This window comes from Prosopis cineraria, unplaced genomic scaffold (assembly GCF_029017545.1).
Source record: "Prosopis cineraria cultivar Desert tree isolate PC_DT_omini unplaced genomic scaffold, ASM2901754v1 PC8, whole genome shotgun sequence".
Taxonomy (NCBI): domain Eukaryota; kingdom Viridiplantae; phylum Streptophyta; class Magnoliopsida; order Fabales; family Fabaceae; genus Prosopis; species Prosopis cineraria.
The window spans coordinates 14,156,145-14,183,373 of NW_026555339.1; the positions used below are offsets into that span (position 1 = coordinate 14,156,145).

Below are 27,229 nucleotides of genomic sequence, written 5' to 3' on the forward strand. Positions count from 1 at the left end.
AGTATAAAAATAATTAATTAAAACTAAAGGAGAGTAAAGACAAAAAATAAAATCTTGTATAAATTCAAAGAATAAAAATATACTTGAGCCTATAAAATTGTGAACCATTTACGTGGCAATTAGTTAGCAGATCTGGAACAAAAATTCAACGCGCTTTTAGTTTGATAGTAGGTACTAAATTCATACAAAGTCAATGGGTTTTACAACTCGTTTGAAGGAAGTTTTTTTTTTTTAAAAATATCAATCACAGACCATTGAAAAAAATTATATTAATTAAGTATTACTTATTGTTAAAACTTATATGAATATTTATCAATTATCAATTTAGATAATTTTTTATTAATAAATATTTATTCAGATTTTAACAATAACTAATTTTAAATTAATAGCAGTTCATTTAAGCTTTTTTTATTCAGATTCTGATATCAATTAATTCTCAATTAATATAAATTTTTTAATAGTTCGTCACTATTTTTTTCCTGTTTTTATTTTTTTAAGATGTTGAAACCGAGACTTGTTTTGATGCGAGGGAAGAGAGTTTACGAACTCTTTAACAGCGCATTTAAATTTAACAGCGTATTTAAATTTATAAGTTAGACAACTTTGGCCCCATGTACTAAAGATGTATCAAAGTTAGATTCTAACTTTTTTTTTTATTATGAAACACATTCTAACATTTAAAAATGATCATACACACATTCGTTTTATTTAAGTTAGGCCAAGTTGGCATCAATGTCATATTCTAACATTTTAAATTTTTGTTTGTTCATATATTTTGTTTTTGTAAATGAAAATTTAGGCGAGTTTGATTTCTCAGAACTCATCATGATCAAGACATATATTTTTGAGTTCAAAAAGTGTTTATATTAATACTTTCATGTCACCCAAATTATCATATCAGTAGTGGAGTTTAAAAAAACAATCTTAGGAGTTACTAATTAATTTTTAACTAACTGGACAATTGTTTTAGAATTGTGCATGTATTCCTTTTATTTATCTAGTTAAAATAGGTCCCACGCATTGACACCTCAATTTGTGGACAAGATTTTTTTTTTTTTATTTTTATAATTGGTATCGACATGAACAAGGAAGTGAAAAAAGATCAAAAAAGACAACAATTTTTTGATTATTATCTTTAATTACAAGTATCTATTTTTTATTTTTTTAAACTATGTGAATCTCCTCTAAAATCAGTAGTTACAAAACACAAACATCTTCTCTAATTTTAATAATTCATTTTCACCCTATCCACTAGTTAGTTGACCACTAAGTCACATGTGTTAACCAAAATATCTTTATTTAAATATAAATATTGTCTAAAATTCATTCTAGCTACCCAAAAAAGTTATCTCATATATATGCAACACTTTTTTATTCCTATTTTGAATTTCTTAGTTATGTAAATTAATATATTAAATACATATTTTAAATATACATCCTACATAAAAAATTTAATGAGATACATATTTAATATAATAATAGATAAATTAATCAATATAATTATATTTATTTTTCTTTAAATTTTATGAATTGTAACACAATATTTTTAAATTATGTATTTATTTAAATATTGTCATGCTTAATTATTTAAATTTTTTAACATAATTACAAATAAAAAATTAAATATTTTAAAATATTTAACAGAACATTCATAACAGTGTTTTAAATTAGATTAAAGTGAAAGATATGCATTGTAATTTACTCAAAACAAAAGTTAGAATTCTGCAAAAGCAAATTTGCCGTTTTATGTGGGTGAGCGTAGATAGAGATGAGAAAACGTGATAATTACGTATAGAGATATCATACGTATGTCTGCACGTCTCATGTATCTCTATCAACTATCATTAGTGCTGGTCTTTAGATATATACAGAGAGAGATAGAGAGAGAGAGAGAGAGAGAGCCAAGGACACACAAATCACATGCGTAGAGATAAATGGGTGTCAGATAGCATTATATCATTTCTGTGAGCAAAGTGAGTAGGCCTAGTACGATCTTCTGTGAATTGAGGACGGTTCATTTTCTATCTTTTGCTGAGACATGAAGGAGAAGGACGGAGGGAGAAGAACAGAGAGTTTGATTTTTGCAGTGAATGGAGAGAGATTTGAGCTCTCAAGCGTTGACCCATCAACCACTGTGCTTCAGTTCTTGCGTTCTCAGACTCCATTCAAGAGCGTCAAGCTCGGCTGTGGTGAAGGTCTGTCTCTGAGTTCCTCACTGAGAGTTCTTGATTTATAAACTGGCTATAGTTTTTTTCTTTTTTGTAAGGTAATAAACCATTCAAATGCTATTTGGAGTAATATGAATTTGAATCTGTGTTCGAGCCTCGATTGGTTCCTTGTTAAGATTAAGGGAATAATGGTCTTTACCGTACCACTCAGCATGTTAAAATTAGTTAATTTAGTTTGATCAGAGTTTTCATCTGGGGCATTCGGCCCATTCTTTCTGTGCATTGGTCGCTGAACTTTCCGGCTGCTTTAAATTTTGGGAAATTGACAATTATAGACCATGTATAAACATTAATAATAATTGAAGACCTCATATTAGAGAAAATACCATGGAAGGACCATGGTCTTTATTTCCAATTAAAATACTTCTACATTGAAATAAGGAAAAATGATAATAAAATTTCTTTAAAATGTATAAATGACAGTTTGATCTTTTAAAATGTTATAATTCTATTAACTTTTCTGTCATTAATAAATTTATATAAATGATTAAATTGTCCTTATTGAAAATAAAATGATTGATAAATTTTATTTAAATAATCACAATTTTTTTCTTATATTTACAACAATGCAATAGAAAATCAAGAATTTAACATGTGAAGTTATAATTTATTGTTGCATTGTTGCAAATATAAGAAAAAAGCTATGTTATTTAAAGAAAACATGAGAATCATTTTATTTTTAATAAGAGTAATTTGATCATTTATATAAATTTATTAATGACAAAAAAGTTCCTAAAAACTTCAATGGATTGTAACATTTTGAGAGACCGAATTGTCACTTACATATTTTAAAAATTTTATTGTCATTTTCCCTTGAAATAACCTATAGAAGGCCACTCACAAATTTTAAAAAAAGTTATGTAAATTTAAGGATGATCACTGTTATATTTATGAAAAATCAATTGTAATGGATAGAAAATTTCATAAATAAATACAAATATATATTATATGTATATATATAATTATTTGTGAATTTGAGGATATATAGTCACTTTTAAATTTTAGCATAATTATTTATGAATTTATAAAAGGCAATTGTAAATGGATGTTAACAAATATGAGAGTCCGTGAATCATTAATTTATAATTAAGACTATTCATATTTGTTCATAACTTATATATGTTTCATATATTTACAAGTGACCATTATTTAAATTTACAATTAATTATCCCTAAATCACAAATGACCATGCATAGATCATTCACAAGGCTATACATTCATTCATAACTAAATTTTCATAAATTTACTAATGATTTTCTTAAAATTCACAAGGAACTATTCTTAAATTTATAGGTAACGAATGCATAAATTTATAAAATTATCTATTTATTCATGATTGACTTTCTATTGAATCACAAGCAATATTCCTTAAATTCACAACTAATTTTTCTTAAATTCATGAGTCACAATCCAATAATTATTTTGATAATTATTTATTTTTTAATTGCAAATGAGAGCATGGTCTTTCCTTGACATGTGAATAATTCAAGGTCTTTAATTTCGTTAATATTTTTACAAGGTTTGTAATTGTCATTTTTCCTTAGATTTTTCTGTAGTTAAATTAAAGATTTTGTTGATTAATATGAATGTGAGGAATGATCTCTTGTTTATTTAGATCTCAATGTTTTGGTTTGGGGTTAAACTTCTTTTTTTTTTTCACTTTCATTCATTTTTAAGAAGGATTCAATGGGCATATTTCTATATCACGCTAAGCTAGGAAATTAAAAAATGATATTCAATCTTGAAATCTGGGTGTCCTAAATCTACTCCAGAGAGCTCATAAACTAGTATATACTGGAGTACTTTTTTAAATTTATAATTTCTTATTGTTACCTATCGGATCATAGCTCAAGCATTTATTTTTTAATTTTTTTTTCATATTAACATTTGGGAGCACTTTTACAAGAAGCGTTCCTCTATGTCCAATACTCGATGCTTTTAAAATAAAGTGTTCTGACATGTTTCGCCTCTTACTTTAGGAGCGCATTTATATATAAGTTCTCTGACATGGGCAATCCAATAAATATTTTTTTCTAATAGTGAAGTATCAATTGACTTTGTGGTTAGCTTTCTGCTTCATCTTATAATGGAGGACACACACAAAACTAACACTTATTGTAGTAGAATATATGCTACGATTTGAAATTTTTGATGGAGTTTCTATTTATTTGTTGCATACATATGTTTGTAGTAGTGTGCATACTCTGATTTGAAATTGTTGATGGAGTTTCTTGTTGTAGCTATCTATCTTTCAATCCATGAAATATTTGGAAGTCGCTATGCTTATTTTCATTGAACATTTAATTCTAAAAATAAAAAAAAAGCAGAATATGGCATACTACCCTTTGCTGTTTTCAATTATTTGTTGACTTTATGATTAAGTTCACACACAAAGGCACGTACATACACGTACATTAATTTATGAAGGTTAAAGTACATATGCACGAGCGCCTGAACATACATTTGTAGAGGTTAAAGGCATTTCTTTTTCGTCCCCATATATCTTCAACTTCTCACTTCAATCTATATGGTTTGCAGGTGGTTGTGGTGCTTGTCTTGTTTTAATATCCAAATACAATCACGTGCTTGACCAAGTTGAGGATTTCACAGCAAGTTCTTGTCTCACGCTACTTTGCAGCATACATGGATGTTCCATAACTACAAGCGAAGGCCTTGGAAACAGTAAAGATGGCTTCCATCCAATTCATGAAAGAATTGCAGGCTTCCATGCTTCTCAATGTGGATTTTGCACTCCTGGAATGTGTGTCTCTCTTTATGGAACTCTTGTCAATGCTGACAAAACACATCGTCCCGAGCCTCTTTCAGTGTTCTCAAAAGCCACAGCTGTTGAGGCTGAAAGAGCCATTGCTGGAAATCTTTGTCGTTGTACTGGATATCGACCACTTTCTGATGCTTGCAAGAGTTTTGGTGCTGATGTTGATTTAGAGGACTTAGGGTTAAACTCTTTTTGGAGAAAAGGAGAAAGTGATGATTTGAAGATAAGTAGGTTGCCTAAATATGATCGTCACCACAAAAAGAGTAAATTTCCTGAATTTTTGAAGGAGATCCATCCTGATCTGTTCATGTCTTCTGAAAGACATAGTTGGCTCAGCCCCACAAGCCTAAAGGAGCTCCAAGGCTTATTGGAATCAAATAATAATGTTGGAACCAGGATAAAGCTTGTAGTTAGTAATACAGGAATGGGTTATTACAAAGATACAGGAAGCTATGACAAGTATATTAATCTGAAGGGAATTTCCGAGCTCTCAAAGATAAAAAAGGATCCGACAGGGATTGAAATTGGAGCAACAGTGACTATATTCAAGGCTATTGAAGCTTTAAAGCCAAAGAGAAAATGTGATCCTCTATCTGACTTTGATATGATGCTTGAAAAACTTGCTGATCACATGAGCAAAATAGCCTCAGGTTTCATAAGGAACACCGCCAGTGTAGGTGGCAATCTAGTGATGGCACAGAAGAATCATTTTCCTTCTGATTTGGCTACAATACTTCTTGCTGTGGATACAATGGTTCATATAATGAGTGGTATGAAATTTGAATGGCTTCCAATGCAAGAATTTCTGGAAAGGCCACCACTAGGATTGGAAGGTGTGATTTTAAGTATTAAGATTCCAAGTTTGGAATCCAATAAAAGTGATCCTAAAAAGCTCAAAAGGAAAATTATCTTTGAAACTTTTCGAGCTGCTCCTCGACCCCTTGGAAATGCACTAGCTTATTTGAATGCAGCTTTCTTGGTTGAGGTTTCTCCAGGAAAAGATTCTGAAGAGACTGTGATAAATAATTGCAGGCTTTCTTTCGGAGCTTATGGTACTAAACATGCAATAAGAGCAAGCAAAGTTGAGGAGCTATTAGTAGGAAAGACACTAAGTGCCGGTATTGTATATGAAGCTATCAACTTGCTTCCAGCTAGTGTTGTACCTGAAGAAGGAACTTCAAGCATTGCTTATCGGTTAAGCTTAGCAGCAGGTTTTCTCTATAAGTTCTTTAGCCCTTTGATTGATCATTCTGATGAAAAATTAGATTATCACTCAAAGTCATGCACTAGTTCATCAACCAATAGGCCTTTGGACATAAAAGAGAATAAGAGGCAAGTTGATCATCATGAAAAAGCTCCTACTTTTCTATCATCTGGAAAGCAAGAGATTCAAGTAGATGAGGAGCATCACCCGTTGGCGAGCCAATAACAAAATCAGGGGCAGCATTACAGGCTTCAGGTTTGTTTTGTACAATCAAGTTAGAAAATCATTTGACAACCTCCTTTATTTCCATATTTATGGCATTTAAAAGTAGAAAGAAATGTTTTAACAAAAATCCTTCACCTTCTTTTGCAAAAAAGTTTCATTCTATAATTGACCCCAATCATTTCGTCACGGTCAATATATATATATATATATATATTTTTCATTCCAGGAATTCTTGCTGCTTGCAAACTTTCGTACATGTAAAACTAAACATCTCAATCTTGTTCTCTGGATTTGAACTATTCTTGATTTCTTTGATTTGCATCGTAAATTCTTTAATTAAATATCTTTTATTTGAAGTATAGATTACCATGATTGAATTAAGCTTTCTAGGCTCCTTATTTGATGCAAACTTTTGCATACACATTTTTGGATCCGAATCTCACTTACTTCTATCTACATCGAGTCAAGAAAGTCGACTGTGATTTGAAAACAAACAATAGTTCACTTTCAATGCTTCGTCTATTCTTTATCTAATTAACTAAGCTTTCTCCATTTTGCTATCTCTTTATTGTATGTGTTAGAATATCATTTATTTTTACAAATAAATCATAGGTGAGGCTGTGTATGTGGATGATATTCCTTCACCAACAAATTGCCTACATGGAGCATATATTTATAGTACAAAACCTCTAGCAAGGGTAAAAAGCATAAAGCTCCAGCAACAAGATGGAGTGAGGGCAATCATTTCAAGTAAAGACATTCCTGATGGTGGTGAAAATGTTGGTTCTATTTCTACATACGGTGTTGGTGAACCTTTGTTTGCAGAAGAAACTGTCAGCCGTATCGGTGATCGTGTTGCCTTTGTGGTATAGGTTCATGATTCCCTCATGTTGGTCTAGATAAAAGGAAGATATACTGTATACTTACCATTGCTTCATGAATTTGTTTAATTAGGTTGCAGATTCTCAGAAACTTGCAGATATGGCTGCAAATTCTACAGTTGTTGAGTATGATTTCAAGAATCTTGAATCACCAATTCTAACCATGGAAGAGGCTGTTGAAAGATCTAGTCTTTTTGAAATTCCTCCAGTGTACTATCCCCAACAAATAGGTGATATATCAGAAGGAATGGCAGAAGCAGACCACAAGATTCTTTCTGCTGAGGTGCATGGAATACATTTATTTTCCTTCATATTGTGATTCCCTCTTTTACATATCTAAGACATATAAAATTTCTAGCTTAGACAAATTTGACACATACTTCAACTAACATTAGCTAATTTTCAACAATCTTTATACAGAAAAATACGCATAGATAATTGCTTAACTATCTTCTAGGTTTAAGAAAGCATAAGCATTTTCTTTAATATCTTCTTTTACTATCACCTATTTCTCTGTCTTCACTTCTTTTACTATCAAGTATCAGTTTCCACATTTTATCTCTAGCGTCCATATTTTGAACATTTTGAAGTTTTTTGACTCTTGTAATAATTTAAAATCCAGATTAAACTTGGGTCTCAATATTATTTCTATATGGAGACACAAACTGCACTTGCTGTGCCAGATGAAGACAATTGCTTGGTGGTTTACACTTCATGTCAAGGGCCAGAATATGCACATTCTACAATTGCAAGATGCCTAAATATTCCTGAGCATAATGTTCGTGTAATCACGAGAAGGGTAGGTGGTGGTTTTGGTGGAAAGTACGTAAAAGCCTTTCCTGTAAGTGTCTAATTTTCCCTTCTTTCTTCTTTCTACTTTATTGCCTTTGTATCCAAACTATGCTCATCTTGATCATACATTTGAAGTTTAATAGCTTACTAATGATATTATCTAATGTGTATGACGTAGATTTTAATACAAGATATACAATTTTTTTTTGTAAAGGAATCTAATTCTAGCATACATCAGGTTACAATAGAATTGTATCAGTAGTTCAGCACAAGAAAATGGATATTATATGCATGGTGCTCATGATTGTTTAGTGTAAGTACTTACAATTAAATCTTTTAGATTGCTACGACATGTGCACTTGCAGCGCATAAATTACGACGCCCTGTCAGAATGTATATGAATCGTAAGACGGACATGATAATGGCTGGAGGAAGGCATCCTATGAAGATAACATACAATGTTGGATTTAAAAGTAATGGGAAGATTACTGCTTTAGAACTTAAGATATTGATAGATCAAGGGATATATCAGGATATATTTGCAATAGTACCACTTGCTATAGTTAATTCACTTAAAAAATATGATTGGGGTGTTCTATCTTTTGATATAAAAGTATGCAAGACTAATCTTCCTAGTAGATCTATAATGAGAGCCCCTGGGGATGTTGAGGGATCATATATTGCTGAAGCTATAATAGAACATGTGGCATCCACACTTTCAATAGATGTAGATTCTGTGAGAAGCATTAATTTCCACACATACAAAAGTCTATGCACTTTTTACAAGGATGCTGCAGGTGAACCTCTTGAGTATAACCTAGTTTCAATATGGAATAAGTTAGCTGTTTCTGCAAGGTATGACCAGAGGAGAGAAACTGTGAAAGAGTTTAATAGGAATAACATTTGGAAAAAAAGAGGTTTATCTCGTGTGCCTGTTGTGTATGAATTAAATGTGAGACCTTCACCAGGAAAAACAAGTATTTTAAAGGATGGGTCTGTTGTTGTTGAAGTTGGAGGGATTGAAATAGGTCAAGGTTTGTGGACTAAGGTGAAACAGATGGCTGCATATGCTCTTAGTTTGATCCAATGTGAAGGATCTCAAGACCTCTTGGATAAAATACGTGTCATACAATCTGATTCGTTGAGCATGATTCAAGGAGGGTTTACAGGTAATAGTACTACATCTGAGTCAAGCTGTGCAGCAGTTAGGCTTAGCTGCAATGTCTTGGTTGAAAGGTTAATGCCACTCAAGGAAAGCTTGCAGAAGGAGACTGGTTCTGTCAAATGGGACACACTTATTTCTCAGGTACGTAGATACTAGTGTATGATTCAAAAAAGTGATCCTTAATTAATTTTTTGTTGGTTTCATCCTTAATTATTTTCTTTGTTATACATATAATGATAATAATAATGTATAGATGAGCTTTATATTAACATGCATGCGGTAACTGTGCATATATATTCATTACCTTGCTAACTTTATGCTTTAAAATTAAATTAATTCTTCAAGTAAAATGTATAGACCTATCTTGAATTTTATTGAAATTATAAAGCTACCCTATATTTTCAAAACTAAGGCAATTTTTTTTTCCTTAAATTTTGCCAAAATTACACAGGCTTGCTTTATTATTATTTTTTTATGTTTATTTTTGAAGGCTATGGAATAAACCATATATATAGAGAATAGTTCAGGTTTTTTTGAACATGATACATATCACCTTTGCCAAAGTGTAAGATGTCATTACAATACACTAGCGTTGTGTTAAGAATGACTAATAATTGTCATGGCATGAGTATTATCATTATTTGCCAGCCAATTCTTGCATTTATTAACTTCTATATATAAAAGTGTGCTCTATATAGTAACACACCATTCCCTTAATAATTATTTATTTATGATATATTTTTATTTTCAAAATCTATATAAACCTCCAATAATATTATTGGGACAATTACATACAAGTTCCACTCAATACAATTAATTACTTTCAGGTCCATTGACAACTAAGTTTAAGTCCCAATATGTTCAATTGTCAATGGACCTATGAGTAAGTAATTGTGTTGAGTAGGACCTTAGAGTAATTCTCCTAATATTATTTAACTGCCATGCAATAAGAAAATGTCTTTGTGCAGGCACACTCTCAAGCTGTGAACTTATCAGCAATTTCATTTTATTACCCTGGCAATACTAGCAATAGTTACCTCAACTATGGTGTTGCAGTGAGTGAGGTAGGCTTTTTTGTTATCCAATTTCTTATTCAGAAAGTGACATTTTTTAAAGCTCATGAAAAGTTATATATCTTGCTCAAAGGTATTTGAAATTATGAGGAAAGTCATGTTGTTGCATCATATTGCCAATAATGCTAATCTAAAGGTTAAAGAATATTTTGCAGGTGGAAATAGATCTTATAACAGGAGAAACAATTGTTCTGCAAACGGATATTATATATGATTGTGGGAAGAGTCTCAACCCTGCTGTAGATTTAGGACAGGTAGGCGAGCTGCAATTTCTTTACTTTCTTGTTCTTTTTAATTTTTGTTTTCTGGTGGGTGGGTGTGTGCGTGTGTGAAAGGCCAGTCATGATTTCTATCCACAGCTCTATTTCTAATTCTATAATTTTCATTTAAAGTAATGTACAAAAATAAGTCAATGAAATACATAAAACCTATAGTAAGTTACACACTATTTATATGACTCACTCAAACTTAGTATTATGCATGAGAAACGTGTCTAGTAAAAAAGAATTTTTAAATGCCTAATATTTAAAAATTTTAAATGCATTTCACTAAAATTCATTTATTTTAATATTTATGTCAAGCTAAAGTACACTTATACTAATTCGCTTACTACCCTCTGCATATTCTCTCCCCTATAAAATGAGGAGTCAATAAGGGGCAAAATTTAAAAAAATATTAATTATTAAGATTTTATAATAAATATTATTTTGAAATCAAAAAAAAATTCTAAAGAGACAATTAATTTTAAAAATAAGCTAGTCCTTATATGAAATATAAGAATAAGATAGGAATAAGAAGATGATTTTATAACCCTCTTTGGGTTTAAAGGGGTCAAAGATTAATGGATTTTCTCAACTTATTTCATGATATTTTTCTTCATCTATAACGATTGATTGGTGAGGAAAAAGACTTTCCATTGTATTTTTAAAGTGGAATAGTTGCTCATCTTCCTTTCAAAAATGGCAACTAAGGGAAGTGCTTTTGAAACAAATCAGTCAAAAATATTAAGTTGGATTAGCCCATGTAATAATATATTTGACCTATGGTCTTGGTTTTTTTTTTTTTCAATTATTAGTTCAGTAGTTTTATTAGTTGAGTATCGTTATTAGCATTTTAGTTATACTATTAAGGATACATATATTGTCGCATTCCGAAAATAGATGATGATTGACATGGGAGCAAATCACTTCACACATTCTTGTAAGCTTGAAAATATAAACTCATTTCATTTTAAAAATAATTAAGTTATATAGAAATTCTAACACTTTTAATACTAATTATCATAGTAAAGCTTTAATATTTTTATAGATATTTTGGCAGAACCTTGCCCATAAATATGATCTTCTAAAAATTTTACAACACAAAAATTCTCACAAATTATAATATTAGTTAGAAGCTTAACTCCTTTCAATCAGCAAATAATATATAAATACATAAAATATTATATCAGTTAGGAGCTTAGCTCCTTCTAGCAACAATTTATGTGGAGCAATTAATCTTTCTTTTAAGTTAAAATATATAAAACTTAAATATTTACAACAAAAGTTAACAATACCAAACAAAAATTTCACCCAATATAGATATATTATCTTTCAGAGGTCAGCATTAGGATCAGCGTTAGCTAATGAATTTGAGACCAAAATAAGATTTTTTGGTGAATAGCATTTATAAAACAGAATTTAAAAGAATTTAAATAATAAATTCAAATAATCGTGTAAAAAAATTGAAAAAAATTGATCAACATAATAACTTTATAAATCTTTAAATCATAATCATAACCATAAAATGAGAGTGAATTGAAAACACTTTATTCTATCCAGGTTAAAGAAAACAAATTATCTATACACAAATCAAAATAGTATATTTGTTAATTGAAACCATTGGAATTTCAAACGGGCGAGTTAATTAAAATTTAAATTTTTGAGGACTTAACAGAAAAGGTAACAAACATGGACATACAATTTACAAGAGTAAATAACCAAATGTAACCGAAGCTACGAAACAAACGTGGACACATAGTTCAGAGAGTAAAGCTAAACAAACATGGCTTATGCCTCAAAAAAAAGTGGACACATAGTCCATGAGGGTAAATAACTAAATGAAATTCAAGGCCATGAAATTAAATGCGGGTACAAAATCCACGAATGACAAATGTGAGAACAAAGCCCACGAGACAAACTAGCTAGTTATTAACTACAACCTACCACGAGCTAACGGAATTGTCGTTACCAGCAGTGTTATATATAAAGTTCTCTTAGAAATCTCATTTCAAACATGTGAGAGAAATAATTATTTTTGAAGTAAAATTTTCATTCTCAATATCAAACTTGCATGAATTGCTTCAAATATAGAAAACTTGTCAAATTAATACATCATAGTGAATGTACAAACTTACATTAATTGTGTAACCAAGAAATTTTAAAATTCAATAAACAAAGGTGTCTTCATCAATATTAGAAATATATTTTTTGAGAAAAAATAAATGCACATATCATAATGTAAACATCCTTCATCATTGTTCCAAAACTTCTAAAACTAACATAATTCATAAAAAAAAATATTTCAATAAAAGATTATTAATAAATAATTAAATGTAATGCTATTTATTTACCTAAAATTCAAAGTTCAAATTTCTCCTCTCAATTTTAATCAAATTTTTCCTCTTTCAAATATCCTATAAATTATATTAAAATTTTATTCAACCCTCAACCAGTACAATAATTTCTTTTTAACATTCCCACCGATAATCAACTATAATAAAATTTGAAACTTTAAACCAAAGTTTTATACTAAAAATATTTCTCATTAGCATTTTGTCAAGGCAATAAATACGTATCCTTTCCCATCCCCTCATAACAAGTCTAGCATTTAAATATTTTCTCAACAAGGTATCAATTTCCAAGAATTTCAATAATCATATATTATTAATTTATAATCAAATGTCGTTTGCATCTCTCAAGTTAAATTTACAAATTAATAACTTCTAAACTAACTCTACTTCCCTAACTTTGCCTTTTGCAAGAATCGATAAAATTTTAAAATCAAATTCAATTGTTCTAACAAGCATTTTAACAAGCATCTTATAAACACTAATCTCCCATTATCATATCTAACCTCTTCTCTTCCAACTTCATTCTACCAAATTATTCAACATCAATCATTCCAACCAAGTTAACTTATTCCAGAAATTATAACCATATGTAGATTAGTATCAAGTTTTAAAATGAATTTTTAGCTCAACATTTGAATTTCTTATTCTCTAAAACACATGGGTAGCAGCAAAACATGCCAAAATTCTATAGCTTCAACCATTAAAACTCGCATAGAAAATTAACAAGATGAAGGGTGTAAAATTTTAGACATGAATCAGCAACCATAAAGAAGAGAAAAAGAAGAAAGCTAATCGAAACTAAGGAAGAAAAACTCAAGCACCAATAGCAGCATCTAAAGGACATAATTTTTCAGCATCAACTCCATATTTTCATCCATTCACACATATAGAAATTTTCCAAGGAAAGGAGATAAGATCAAGTTTCTAATCTTAAAGGTCCCACATGCATGAGCAGAGGGAGAAAGAGGTAGCTTCATGTATGAACAATGGAAAGGAGGGACTGTCACCATGAATGAAGAAAAATGAACAGACCAGTGATGATAGGACGAGCAAGAGGAAGAAAGAAATCTTAGCTCACCCAATCAATTACACACGCACAAAACAAAAAAGAGAAAGGAAGAGAAGTTGAACATACTTGAGGTAGTGACAGAGGAGGAGGAACGATGGTGAAACAGAGGAAGAACTCATAGCTGTGGAGGAAGAAACAGCAATAGGCACACCGGCGACGGCGATGACGACTCACACGAGCAGTGCACAACTAGTGGTTGAGAAGGAGGATAGTAGAGATCAATGAGAGATAGGGCAAACGTTTGGTGCAAAACTCTTAGCTCTCTCTCAGCTCTAGAAAACTCAAAGAAGACAAGAATAAAAGAGAGGAAAAAAATTTGATTGGGATAAGGGTAATTTAATAATTTCATAAAAAGGCATAAAAGTAAAACTCCCTATGGCCCTATCCAGATTCAAACTTGGGCTTGATGGTTGGGTTACATGTATTCTTCCACTACACCAACACTCCATATTATCACATTTAACCTAAGAATTAATATAATTACTATTAAAACACAAACTTATAATTTTTTATTTTATTTAAAATTTTTGGGTCATCTCTCTCTCTCTCACACACAGACATAAAGTTAACCATGTAAGCGAGTCGAAAATGATGTGGTTCATTTTGGGCTTTGTGTAAAATGCATGGAGCCATGTCATATAGAAATTAAGGGACTAATATAAAAAGGAATAAACTTAAATATATGCCAGTTTTTGAGTTTTTCTCATGTAGAAAAAATTGAAGGTTAATAGATTTTGAAGTTGCTCAATTTGACATAATTGATCATTTTTGCTTGTTGCAGATTGAAGGATCATTTGTCCAAGGATTAGGGTTTTTCATGCTTGAAGAGTATGAAACAAATCATGAAGGACTAATCTTACAAGATGGAACATGGAATTACAAAATCCCTTCATTAGACACTATACCAAAACAGCTTAATGTTGAAATTGTCAATAGTGGACATCACAAGCATCGTGTTCTCTCTTCGAAAGGTATGATAGTTTTATGTTTTGTAGATTAGTTATTAACACCAAGGTTCGTAGTGGAAAATGGGGTAAAATGGATATACAAATTATTTTACCTTTTAATTTGTTTCTTTACTTAGAATTTTTGCTAAAGTATGCTGAACCATGTATGAACGAATATATCGTGGTGTTGGATTTGACACTTGAAGTTCTGCTTTAGAATTTGATTCCTGGACACATGAATGCTAAAATGGTAGAGAAAAGTTCCTCTAAAGTTGAAGTTTGTGAAATTAAACATAAATTGACAGTAAAAAATAGATAGCATATATCAATTCATTATATTCAACTTTAGTTTCACACTACCAATAGGCATTGATCTTAGTGAAATGGGTTGTGGTTGTTTAAGCACAAGGTCTCAAATTTGAGCCAGTGTAAAATGTAGAAAATGCTTTTAGAAAAAGCACCCCTAATTAGGTAAACCATATTACAAAAGAAAAACATTCAGCTTCATGGATTCTATACTTAAAGGATTCAAGTTCAAGTGGTTTGTCATCAATTTGTTAAATGAACAAATTATTATCAGAAAATGTATACATTAAGATTAAATGATGAACACCATAGTTCCATAAAAGATACCCTCTCTGATTTTATTTATAGAGTAGAGAGAGAATAATTTTTTTATCCTATTTTTAAGACATGTAATTAAATTTTCATCATAAATTTTCTCTTTTACCTTTCATTGAATGTTAGAAAGAGAAAATATATTATTAAAATATATATATTTAATAAGAATAAGGTTGATAACTTATTAAATTTTTAAATAAAGTTAATAAATTTTAAAATTTTTTTAATACTGATAAAATATATTATAAATAATTTATAAATAAAATTAAAGAGTGTGAGATGTCTAGTAATTTGACAGTGCATATTGTAAAGTGGCCTGACTGCCGTGAGACTTCCTTAACAGTGTTTTTTAATAAGCAGCTCGTGCCTTGTCATTTCGGGAAAATAAAAATAATCTGTTAAGAAAAATAAATGCTTCTCTATCCAAAGGTGAGACCATAAAAATTGATTGTAACAGAGTTAGTTATGCCATGCACATAATGTCTTTTAGTTCTCTCTCTCTCTCTAGTTTTTTGGTGAGTTTTGAATAGTGAACATTGTAATCAAACTCTCTTCAAGAATTTAATTAATAAAACAAGACCTGAGTCAAGCTTCTCTTCAAGTTTGGGTCTAGGCTTGTTCAAGTAAATACAATGTTGTCCTCCTCTGTGTATGCTTGACATGTCTAGATCATTTCACCTGGACTCCAAACCTGAGAGGTACTTAATGGTTGATATACAAGGATTTACTTTACTTTCCTAGTTATCATTGCAATTTTATCATTTTCTCTTTAACCCTAAATTCTAGCAAAGGAGAATTCTTATATTAAAAGACACTTCAAATCTTGTTTTTGCAGCTTCCGGTGAGCCGCCGCTACTTCTAGCAACTACGGTTCATTGTGCTATTAGAGCAGCTATCAAGGAAGCCAGAAAACAGCATCATTCATGGAGAAACTCAGAAGAAATTGATAAACCATTCCAATTGGATGTGCCAGCAGCCATGCCTGTGGTAAAGGAACTTTGTGGATTTGACATTGTGGAAAGATACTTGAAATGGAAAATGGGCCAAGTGTAAAGGTTCTCAAAATATTGGGAAATAAATCAGTGTGTATTCTTGTTTGGATATGAGGAGGAATATGTACTGGTTTTTCGAAGTGTTTTTATATTTTATATTTCTTTTTAATTATATTGGAAACAATATTTTGCTCTCCATGTGTTTTCAAATGTTTTCGTATCTACAAATATTAATTTAGTAGAACTATCAAAGGGAGATAGTGAAAGTAATATGGGCAGACCAACTCCCAACTAAATTAGAACATACATAAATATTGAAATTCAAATCTCTAATAACTTATTTAAGTGACAAGAGTCTCTATGACTCATGCTCAGAAGCAAAACCTACCTCCCAAGTTAAAAGGACCAATTTTTAATAATTAATTAAATTTTTAAAATATTTTTGTAACAAATAATTTATAGAATAAAACTAAATTAAATAATAAATTATGTATAATTACATATAATGTTAAAAAACTAAAAACCTTAGAAAAAAATAATTCATCTTGGTCCTTCATAACACACACTCTTCTCTCGCGCTGACTTCTTGGTGAAGAGGGCAAGGTTGGCCCCCCTCTCTGGTTAATATTATTTTTTATTATATATTTTGTTTAAAAATTAAACAATCATTTTTATTATTATACAAATTTATTTATTTTTAAAATATAATTATTCATGATCAGTTGCACCACAATTCAGGATCACAGTTCACTGCTATAATCAAGAATCCTATTGCAATACAATGAAAATTGTGAAAACCATATTTTTTGTTTATTGAATAGAAATAAAGATAAAAATAATAACAATAACAATAACAAATAAAAAAAGTAAGCGATGAAAAAATTTAGAGTGTCAAAACTTCTCTAAAGATTAATCTGCATGCTTGAATTTTTAAGTGGATAAAACAAAACCTATATATCTATAATAAATTATCCTCTGGAAAATTCAAAAGAAATTGAAGGAGTTAGGAAAATGATAAAAATCACTATATCATTGAATTATCTTAAAATATCTCCACCGCCGATGAACTAAAGAAATAAACAATATCCCAATTAATATTATCTCAAGATATTAAATAAATAATATCTTTATTAAGATCAAGATTTCTGGTTAAAAAAATCAAGATCAAGATTCAACTAATCTCATTGTTAGATTTTCGAAATACCTTATCTCAAAAGTCAAAAAAACCCTCTAGCCTCTATAAATAGAGGTCAAGAAAGCGATGAAAGGCAAGAAGCACGTGAACAATTGAGAGAAGATCGGTTTGACGAAGATATCATTATTAGATGCAAATGGCTCTGAACAAGAAGAATCTTGATGGTGCTGATGCTATAATTGTGAGTGGTCTTCCTGACTACATTACAGAAACACAGATGAGGGAATTTCTTGAGACTTTTGGTCCAATTCGGGGCTTTGAATTGGTGAAAGCTAGAGATACTCGAAATTCAGAAAGTTATGCATGCTGTGTATATCAAGATCCTGCAGTTACAGATATTGTTTGTGCTGCTCTGAATGGAATAAAATCTGGAGATAAGACTCTTACTGTTAGACGACCTAATCAAGGTGAAAACCAGCCAAAACCTGCACTAAAGGTATTCGATGATATTCTCTTATCAAATATATTATTGGTTTGTGTTTTTTTTTTTTATCATATCCTAACTGATTGATGTTGATTGAATTCCTTAGAGAGTTATGTTTCAGCAAGAATTAGCAGCAACGAAGTCGAAGATTGCCAGTTCAAGCCTGGCTATATCTGCTGCTGATGGACTTGATGGTCCTGATTGTTTATTTGTGGGTGGTCTTCCTGATTGCTTGAGAGAATCAGAGATCAGGGCACTTGTAGAGACTTTTGGTCAACTTCGGGGCTTTGAATTGGTGAAAGATAGAGATACAGGAATTTCAAAGGGTTATGCATTCTGTGCTTATCAAGATCCTGTGGTAACGGATATTGCTTGTGCTGCTTTGAATGGAATAAAATTTGGAGATAAGACTCTTATACTTAGAAGAGCGCCAAAACCTGAGCAAGAAAGCAGATTAACTCATGGACTTCAGGTACGTATTTGATGTTATTGAATTCACTGCTATAAGTATATCTATTATCAAATATTGTACTTGCTTGTACTTTTTCATATTCTAAACTGATTGGTGTTTATTAAATTCCACAGAGACTCACGCTTCAGCCAGAGCTAGTAGCAACGAAGGTTGTTTGTCTAAGTCAGGCTATATCTGCTGCTGATCTGAAAGATGATGAGGACTATGAAGAGATCGTAGATGATATGAGAAGAGAGGGATCCAAATATGGTAATGTCTGGTTTAGTTTGCTTGTCTCTCTTTAATTCTGCAGGCTATCATATTCATATATAGTAATATTTTTATTTTCTATTTCTTTGTTTTACAGCTACAATTGTATTCACACATCATGAACATCAGGCCTGACACATAAAGACGGAAGCCTCCATCTTCCACCAATAATCTTCAATCTTACTTGATTTCACGGGATATATTTAGTAATTTTTTTTTCTCTGTACGTAATTAACCACTTCTTATTTATCATCTGCAGGTACATTGGTTAATGTTGTGATACCTCGGCCCCGACCAAATTGGGAACCATCACCACCTGGCGTTGGAAAGGTATGTTCAATAGATCTATTCATTATTCAATGCGTTATTCTATAAGCAGATGGACTTAAGTTTTGTCTGTTTTATTAACAATGGTAGTCTATTGGTGCTGATTACTACTAATTCTAGCATTTGAATGTCCTTCACATCACATATATATCTATAAAATGCTTGCGTGATATAATTATATCAACACTATGCAAATCAATGTTACGTGCTGCCTTTTAGAAACTCAGCTTTACAATGCATAAACTCAAGGATAGATCTGCGTTCCTGAAAATTTTCAATTGCCCCCATCCTAAAAAAGTCATTTGTCTCCCTAAAATTTTCCACTCCTCTCCTTAAAATCCATCTGAGAACTTATCTATTTTATAATAAACTTTAATAAAATAGTTTTAGAATCTAGGGGAACATAATTTAAAAAATATATTTCTCTAATTGTTTGAATAAAAAAATTTATCTAAAAAAATTCTATATTATACAAAGGAAAGTAGATAAATTGTATTTAATAAATAATAAAATTAAAGGCAGTATTATTTTCTAATATTTATGAAAAGTTTGGTTGTATAAAGACATTAATATTTTATAATTTTATGTTTTATGAATTGCTAATAAATTTTATCTATAATTTAATTTAATACATATTCAAAATATTATTTTAAAAATATATTAATATTTATTTTAAGTACAAATTTTGCCCCCACTGACTGCATAAACTTCTTGGGTGTGTTTGTTTTATTGGTGTTGTGAGTTATGATACACATTGATTAATGGCAAAGCATGTGTCTAGATGGACTGGTTCAAACATATATAAGCTTGAGTTTTTCAAATGTGAAACCAAACAAGCACTATAAGATGTGCCTTGCTGGTTGGCAAATGTAGAAACCCCAAGATATTAATAGAGTTTGATTATTGGTGTTTTGGTTTTTCCTTCTTTTTCGTATTGCCTGCAAATTATTAACGCAGCCTATATATTTATATATGTACATGTAGGTGTTTTTGGAGTATGCTGACGTGGATGGTGCAACAATAGCACGAGCTCAGTTGAGCGGACGAACTTATGGTGGGAATCCAATAGTGGCAGCATTTTATGCTGAGAATGAATTTGCTGACTTGATTATGAAGCCTACATTATGAAGCCTGGCTGTTTGTCATTGCCACTTAGCTTGGATTGATATCTCTTCCGTTTTTGTAATTTCTAGGCTTAGTTGAACAGTAGAATATGAATATATATTTTATTAGGTGGGACCTTCTAGCTAGCCTAATGTTATAGAGCTAGCGGGTTCATAGTCTTTTTTCCCCGTTGTCATCACATGGACCCATCAATTTCCAATCGAGTGATTTTTTTGATTAATTTTCTCAGTACAGTGTGATTGGGTTTTAAATTTATTATCGATGTGTGCAATAATCGATAAGACCACGAGTGTTCGATTAAATAACCTATTTTATTTTTTGAGTTCTTAATATTTATTATCAACTTAATAAGCCATTAACTATATACTGACATAAAAGAGCATTGTCAGGTAGCATCAATTCTTTTAAGCTCGGTATCCCTCCATTTATTTTTAGACTCACTTGTAAGAATATTTAAGCTTGGTTATGTTTTTTAACTAAAGATGGGTCAAACTTGTGAGACTAGAGAGCTACTCACCTCTGCCACCATTCTTTTGGTTAGTTTTTAGAGAACCACTATACTTGAGAACAAGCTTTTCTAAGTTTGAAAGGTTGCCAAATTGACAAGGTATTTCTCCTATAAGAATATTCCATGAGAGGTCAAGATGTTACAATTGTGAGAGACTTTTAAGTTGGTAAGGTATCACCCCTACAAGTTGATTGGATGAGAGATCAAGATGTTGCAAGCATGGGAGATTCTTAGGTTGATGAGGTATTTTTCCTCTAGCATAATTTTTTGAGAGATCAAGATATTGCAATCGTGAGAAATTTCTGAGCTGACTTGGAATATTTCCATTCCAAATATAGTAGTTTATTTTGATTTTAATATCACTATAATATAATTATTCTATAATAAAATTTCAAATATATGTAAAACTATTTTAATTAAACTTATGGCAAATTTCTCCTAGAATCGAATTATTATCACAAATTTGCTAACATTTTAAAAAATTTTTTATTTTATTTTATGGTTTTATCAAATTATCTTGCAATGTAAAAAAAAAAAAATATGACTGTATATTTTAATTTTTTATGCTTGTTCTAACGTAAACTTATTAGTCAAAGTCATGTCCCTGTAAACAAGGCAACGCAATGTACAGTGTTTCACTTTTGCTCCCAATTTTATGAAAAATTATTATTTTCATTCTAATTTATAAGATGATCAATGATGAGCATGCAATACTTATCCGAAGTATTAAAAACTAAATCAATCATAAAATTGATTGAAGTGATAATTTAAGAGTTAGTAGTCCAATCAAGAGCGTTAACCTTGAATCAGATCGTTCATAATCAAAATAATAAAATTTAATTTAAATATATAAAATTTCATATTTGCCTAAGAAAAATAGTAATATGTAAATAAAAAAGTCTTTAATTGCTGCAAAAAAAATAAAAAAAATTCTTTAATTCTTAAGTAAATGAAAAAAACCATCCATAAAATCTTATACATGTCCTATACAAATATTAATTATAAGTTTTTTACAATAATAAAATACAATAACATTAAAAATATTAATTAAGGGATTTAAATTACATTTAGAGTTCAATATTAAAAAAGAAAGGTGCACAAAAAATAATAATAATAATAATCCAGGTCAAACCATTAAACAAGATAAGTTGATTAGGTTTTCTTGAGTTGAAGCTAGGTTGACTAGGCTAAAATTAGGCCACAAAGTGACTGGTTTGGTTAATCAATCAGATTAATCAGGTGACCGGCTCACTAGCCAACTCGACAGTTATTAGTAGAGGTCCATTAGGTGGTTTTCTCATTAGATGGCAATAACTTGTTTGTGTTACGAGAAAAGTAAAAGTCCCAGCACGGCCAAATTTTTCCATCACTAAGGCAGCACCCTACATTATGAGGAGATCACAGGTGGTAATTAATTATTTGATTACAAGGGGAAAAGTCCATGGAGATGCTCAAACCATTCTATTACGAACTAGGTTGCTGCTTACGTGGCAAATTAACCATATCTAGAGGTGAGTTGTTTAATTATTTAATCCCAATTCGGGCCTCTTCTCATTTTGTCCAATTCATCAGGGGTGTAATCCAACATTAAGAAATGATCTCCATTGTCTATGATTTATAAATAGTCCAATTCGTGTTATATGTTTTGTTATATAAATTGATATAATGATATCATTCTAATGTTCTACAAAATCGTAAAATTAAAATTAAGAACATCTTTCACACACACACAAACACACACACAGAGGGAGGGAGGGAGGGATCAACCTATATGCAAATAGGGTTTGTTTGTTTGTTTCAAGGAACAAAATGGTTGGCATTTATTCTGATGCAACTATTTGTGAGAAGAAAAAAGTTGCTTCTTGAGAACATACTCAAAACAGCAAAACAAACACACACACACACACAATGATTGCAATATCACAATGAAAGAAATAGCAAAGAACAGGACATATATAGAATTTCAAAGCTCAGCAACATGCAAGCTTTATTGTGCGGTTCATGTCATATATCTAGCACGTCATGTATTCCATCCCACCTTAATCTTTGAGGTCTTCACCCTAGTTTCTCCTGCAAAATGAAAGGGGGGGAAATAGTAATTGTATTTTTTAAAAAACATATATAGATAAACATTAAGTATGTGTTTGGTTTTCAGTTTATTAAAAGTCAGTTTGATGAAAGTTCATTTGACAAAAGTCAATTTAATAAAAATCAGTTGTTGTAATGAAATTTATATTTAAATACATTTTTTGAAAAATCAGTTTGGCAAACTAAAAGTTATTTGAATTTATAAAAATTTGTGTTTTTAAAATGTGCTTTTTAATATGCAATGACAAAAAAGGATATTGATTTATGATAATTATAATTTTTATTATACAAATATAATATATTAGAAATGTTTACAAAATGGATTTATTCTTGTTTTTATAGATAATACAATTGTTAAAAATTTATATTGTTTAAAATTAAACACATAAAATCAAAATACAATTTAAAACAATTATAAAAATGAATGGTTAAATCATTGTATAGTTAATTATTGGGAGTATTGAAAATAAGAAAATAATTCATTTTATTAGAAAAAAGTGGTCATCCCATATTGGCCTCAATTGCTTTAACTCTTGCCATGACAAATTGTTTGACCCTCTTCCGTCACCTACGCCAACTTCCCCTCTGGTGAGCCCTAGGTTTTTTCTTATCTCAACTTGCTGAGTCAGTCTTTCCCTTGCATCCCTGATATCTTCCAAAATTTAGTGCGCCAATACTATCCTTCCCGTGAACCCTCCAGCTCAGTGAACTTGACCAACAAAGTCACAGGGCCCTGTACGGTGGCGAGCCACCTTGTACCTGTAATCGTTGACCATGTCTTCACCATGTTGCTCGTGTTTTTATGAGCGATGGAGGAAAGATGGTGGAGTGACGAAGGAGCGATGGACAAGCGACAGAGGAGTGACGGATGACAGTGATGAGAAGCAGTAGAATGAGAGGCCAGCTTCGATTGCACGAGAAAAAGAAAAGATATGAGGGTATCATGGTCATTTATAATATTAGGTACAATCACCATGCCAGATTTGCGTTTGAAAAGCTACCAAAAGGAGCTTCTCGTTTTTCCCATTTCAGACCTATTTAAAAGTCCTTTTCTAAAGCACATTTCATCTAAAAAAAACATTTCAAATGACATTCTACATTTCAAAAGTTAAAAGCCATATTTGGGATGTGAAACGTGAGCCACCCAAACGCATGCTAAAAGGATGATGGAACTTTTAAACCCTTAAATTTGTCTTATGATTTGATCCCTCAAATTTAATTTTTATCAATTTAATTCTTTATATCTTCATAAATTATCATGTTAGTTAGTTAAATTTTAAAAAAACATGGGCTAATCCAATATAATCAATTATGAGCATCTAGAAGTGCTAAATATGAGCAACTCCCCAAGGAAATAGGCAACTGTCCAGTAAACTTATTGTTTCTCAATATCAGACTTTCAAGGCTCTCTAAAGAACTGATAGAAGAAGGAAGTTCTCCTGAAAATTTGTTATCACTTCAGTCCAAAATGATTAATGATTTGAACTGACCCCAACAATTAGGAAGCTCTCCAAATAGTTTATTATTAGACAGATCCAACACCTCCATCTCAGTTGCCATTGTTGAACATAAAAAATGGTGAACATCTGAAAAATTATTATTCGATGCAACAAGGACACTTGCTTTATGTAGAAATTGTGGAATTTCACCCTTAAAATGATTGGAGGCCACAAATATCAAAGCACTAGTAATAAATTTCAAGGGAACATTTGGTATTATACCAGTAAAATTATTGCATGAAATATTCAAGTAATATAGATTTGGTGTCAACAATGTCCAAAACCACTCTGGAATAGGAGCTAAAATTCCAGCATTAGAAATATCGAGTTCAATGAGACTTCTTTGAGTTTGCAACCATTGTGGAAAATGAGGACCCAACTTAAAAGATCTCACATGTATATAGCTTGCAATTGAAATGGTGGAACCCAATTATGGCTAAAGTCCAAAGCCAATGCATTGAAAGATAGGACCAAATCCTTTAAGTTAGGCATATTAGCAAAATGATATTCAGTGAAAGCACCTTTCAAAGAGTTGGAATGAATATCCAAAGACTCTAATGAAGAGGGAAATTGAAGATCTTTAGGTATTGACCCATTTAGCAAATTCCTTGCAATGTCAAATGTCTCTAAAGATGGGAATGTGGAAAGGTTAACTAGTATACCACTGATTTGGTTTCTATTTAGGTTCAAGTCTTGCAAAGAATATCTAGCACATCCAGAAAGAGCTTGAAGGATTGTCGAAAGGTCTTCACTCAAATTGTTAAAGTCTAGGTGTAATGAACATAAGGTACATATATTCCATAAAGATTTAAGCCCACCCTTTACATGATTAAAACTAAGGTCTAGATTCACAAGAGAATCCATGACGCTACCAAATTCATGTGGTATCGGACCCTCCAAGATGTTGGATCCAAGATCTAGCTTAACAAGGTTGGAGCTAACATTTGAGATCCAATGGAATATTGCAGATGACATGAAATTATTGGAAGATAGATCAATTAAATGAAGAGAAGAGGAATTAAATTTTAAAGAGGATAATGAAAGGATGTAGTGATCTGAAAAATCATTTTCACTTAGCATCAATTCTTTCAAACTCAGTAGCTCTCCAATCATTTTTAGCCAATTGTAAGAATATTTGAGATTGGTTATGTTTTCCAACATAAGATGACTCAAAGTTGTGAGACTAGAGAACCACTCACCTCCAACCCCATTCTTCGGTCAAGTTTGAGTGCACCACTAAGGAAAAGCTTTTGCAAGTTGGAAAGGTTTTCAAGTTGAAAAGGTATTACTCCTCTAAGATTGTTATATGAGAGATCAAGATGTTGCAATTGTGAAAGATTTCCAAGTTGATTAGGTATTACTCCTACAAGTTGATTGGATGAGAGATCAAGATGTTGCAATTGTGAAAGATTCCCAAGTTGATTAGGTATTACTCCTACAAGTTGATTGGATGAGAGATCAAGATACTGCAATCATGAGAGACTTCCAAGTTGATAAGGTATGGCTCCTTCAAGTCCATTGGATGAGAGATCAAGATGTTGCAATCGTGAGAGATTCCCAAGTTGAGAAGGTATTTCTCCTTTAGAAAAATATTTTCCCCCAAGATCAAGGTACTGCAATTGTGAGAGATTCTCCAGTTGACTTAGAATATTTCCCCGCCTTAAACGACATCCTCGAAGATCAAGGTACTTTAGGTTGCTTAGAGAGGCAAAGAATTCAGGGATATAGCCATCTTCAAAGTAATTGAAACTAAGGTTGAAATACATCAAGTATTGCAACTCCATCAACGATGCACTAATGTTACCTTTCAAAAACGGTTGGCCTGAATCATCATCACCAGCAAGGTGGAGCATCAATACATGGCTAGTTTGGTTGCTGCAGTAAACTCCTTCCCATTGACAGCAATCTCTCTTGTGCTTTTGACTACCCCATGAAGACCATGCGTAAATGCCTTGGTTACTCTTAAGGCCATCCTTGAAATGAAGCAAGGCTTGCCTCTCCATCTCTATGCATTGAACCTCTGTGCTTGTTGCTCTCCACGAATTAGGAGCAAGGACCCCATACTCAAGCACTAGCATTGCTGCCAGTATGACTTTGAGAAAACCAATGAATATCCTCATTGTTCTTTTCGTTTGCCAAGTGAATCTATCAAATGGTGGTGCAAGTGTAGGGACTTGTGATGAATCTATTTATAGAGATTACACCGTAGACTTAGAGTATGTTATTTTACACACTTTACTGAGCCAGCTTCTCTTTATGCATGGATCGTTGGTGACGCTAGTTATTTAAAAACTTATTATCACAGAAAAATATTATTAGCAGTGAAGTTTTTCTAATTAACGACCAGTTATAATGAAATGAAAATATGGTGATTTGCGTATTTATTATTTCCAATAATATTTTTCTTGAGATATATAACAAAAACAGGTAACAATACATGAACGATACCATTAGTTTCTTACGGTTTTATTATTGCTATACTATAATTATTTCGTAATAAAAATTGAAATATAAGTAGAACTATTTCGATATAAAGGTGTGGTAAATCACGCCATGAGTGGAATATCAACCATAATAGTAAGTTATTTTTAATAATATTTTTATTTATTAAAAACAAATAAATATATATATTTGAAAATTTTATTTGACTTGTGATAGATATTATGGTCTTGTACCAGCTAGTATTATGATTGCAATTAAATGACCATCTCAAATTGGTTTACACGCGTTATTGAAAAATTATTTTGTTCATAATATT

At 31.1% G+C, this 27,229-nt stretch overlaps 1 protein-coding gene and 2 pseudogenes across 1 annotated transcript; 2 read left to right on the forward strand and 1 right to left on the reverse strand.

Annotated features, from left to right (window-relative positions):
• The first annotated feature begins 1,896 nt into the window (after positions 1-1,896).
• Positions 1,897-16,717, forward strand: LOC129318564 (indole-3-acetaldehyde oxidase-like; annotated as a pseudogene).
• A 1,152-nt stretch (positions 16,718-17,869) lies between these two features.
• On the forward strand, positions 17,870-20,516 carry LOC129317192 (splicing factor U2af large subunit A-like). Its single transcript, XM_054961557.1, has 5 exons — positions 17,870-18,215; positions 18,310-18,675; positions 18,789-18,924; positions 19,022-19,254; positions 20,236-20,516. The coding sequence occupies exons 1-4, from the start codon at positions 17,910-17,912 to the stop codon at positions 19,057-19,059; spliced, it is 846 nt and encodes a 281-aa protein (XP_054817532.1). The 5' UTR covers positions 17,870-17,909; the 3' UTR covers positions 19,060-19,254; positions 20,236-20,516.
• Positions 20,517-20,885: 369 nt separating this feature from the next.
• Positions 20,886-26,591, reverse strand: LOC129317350 (LRR receptor-like serine/threonine-protein kinase GSO1; annotated as a pseudogene).
• Between the last annotated feature and the right edge of the window lie 638 nt (positions 26,592-27,229).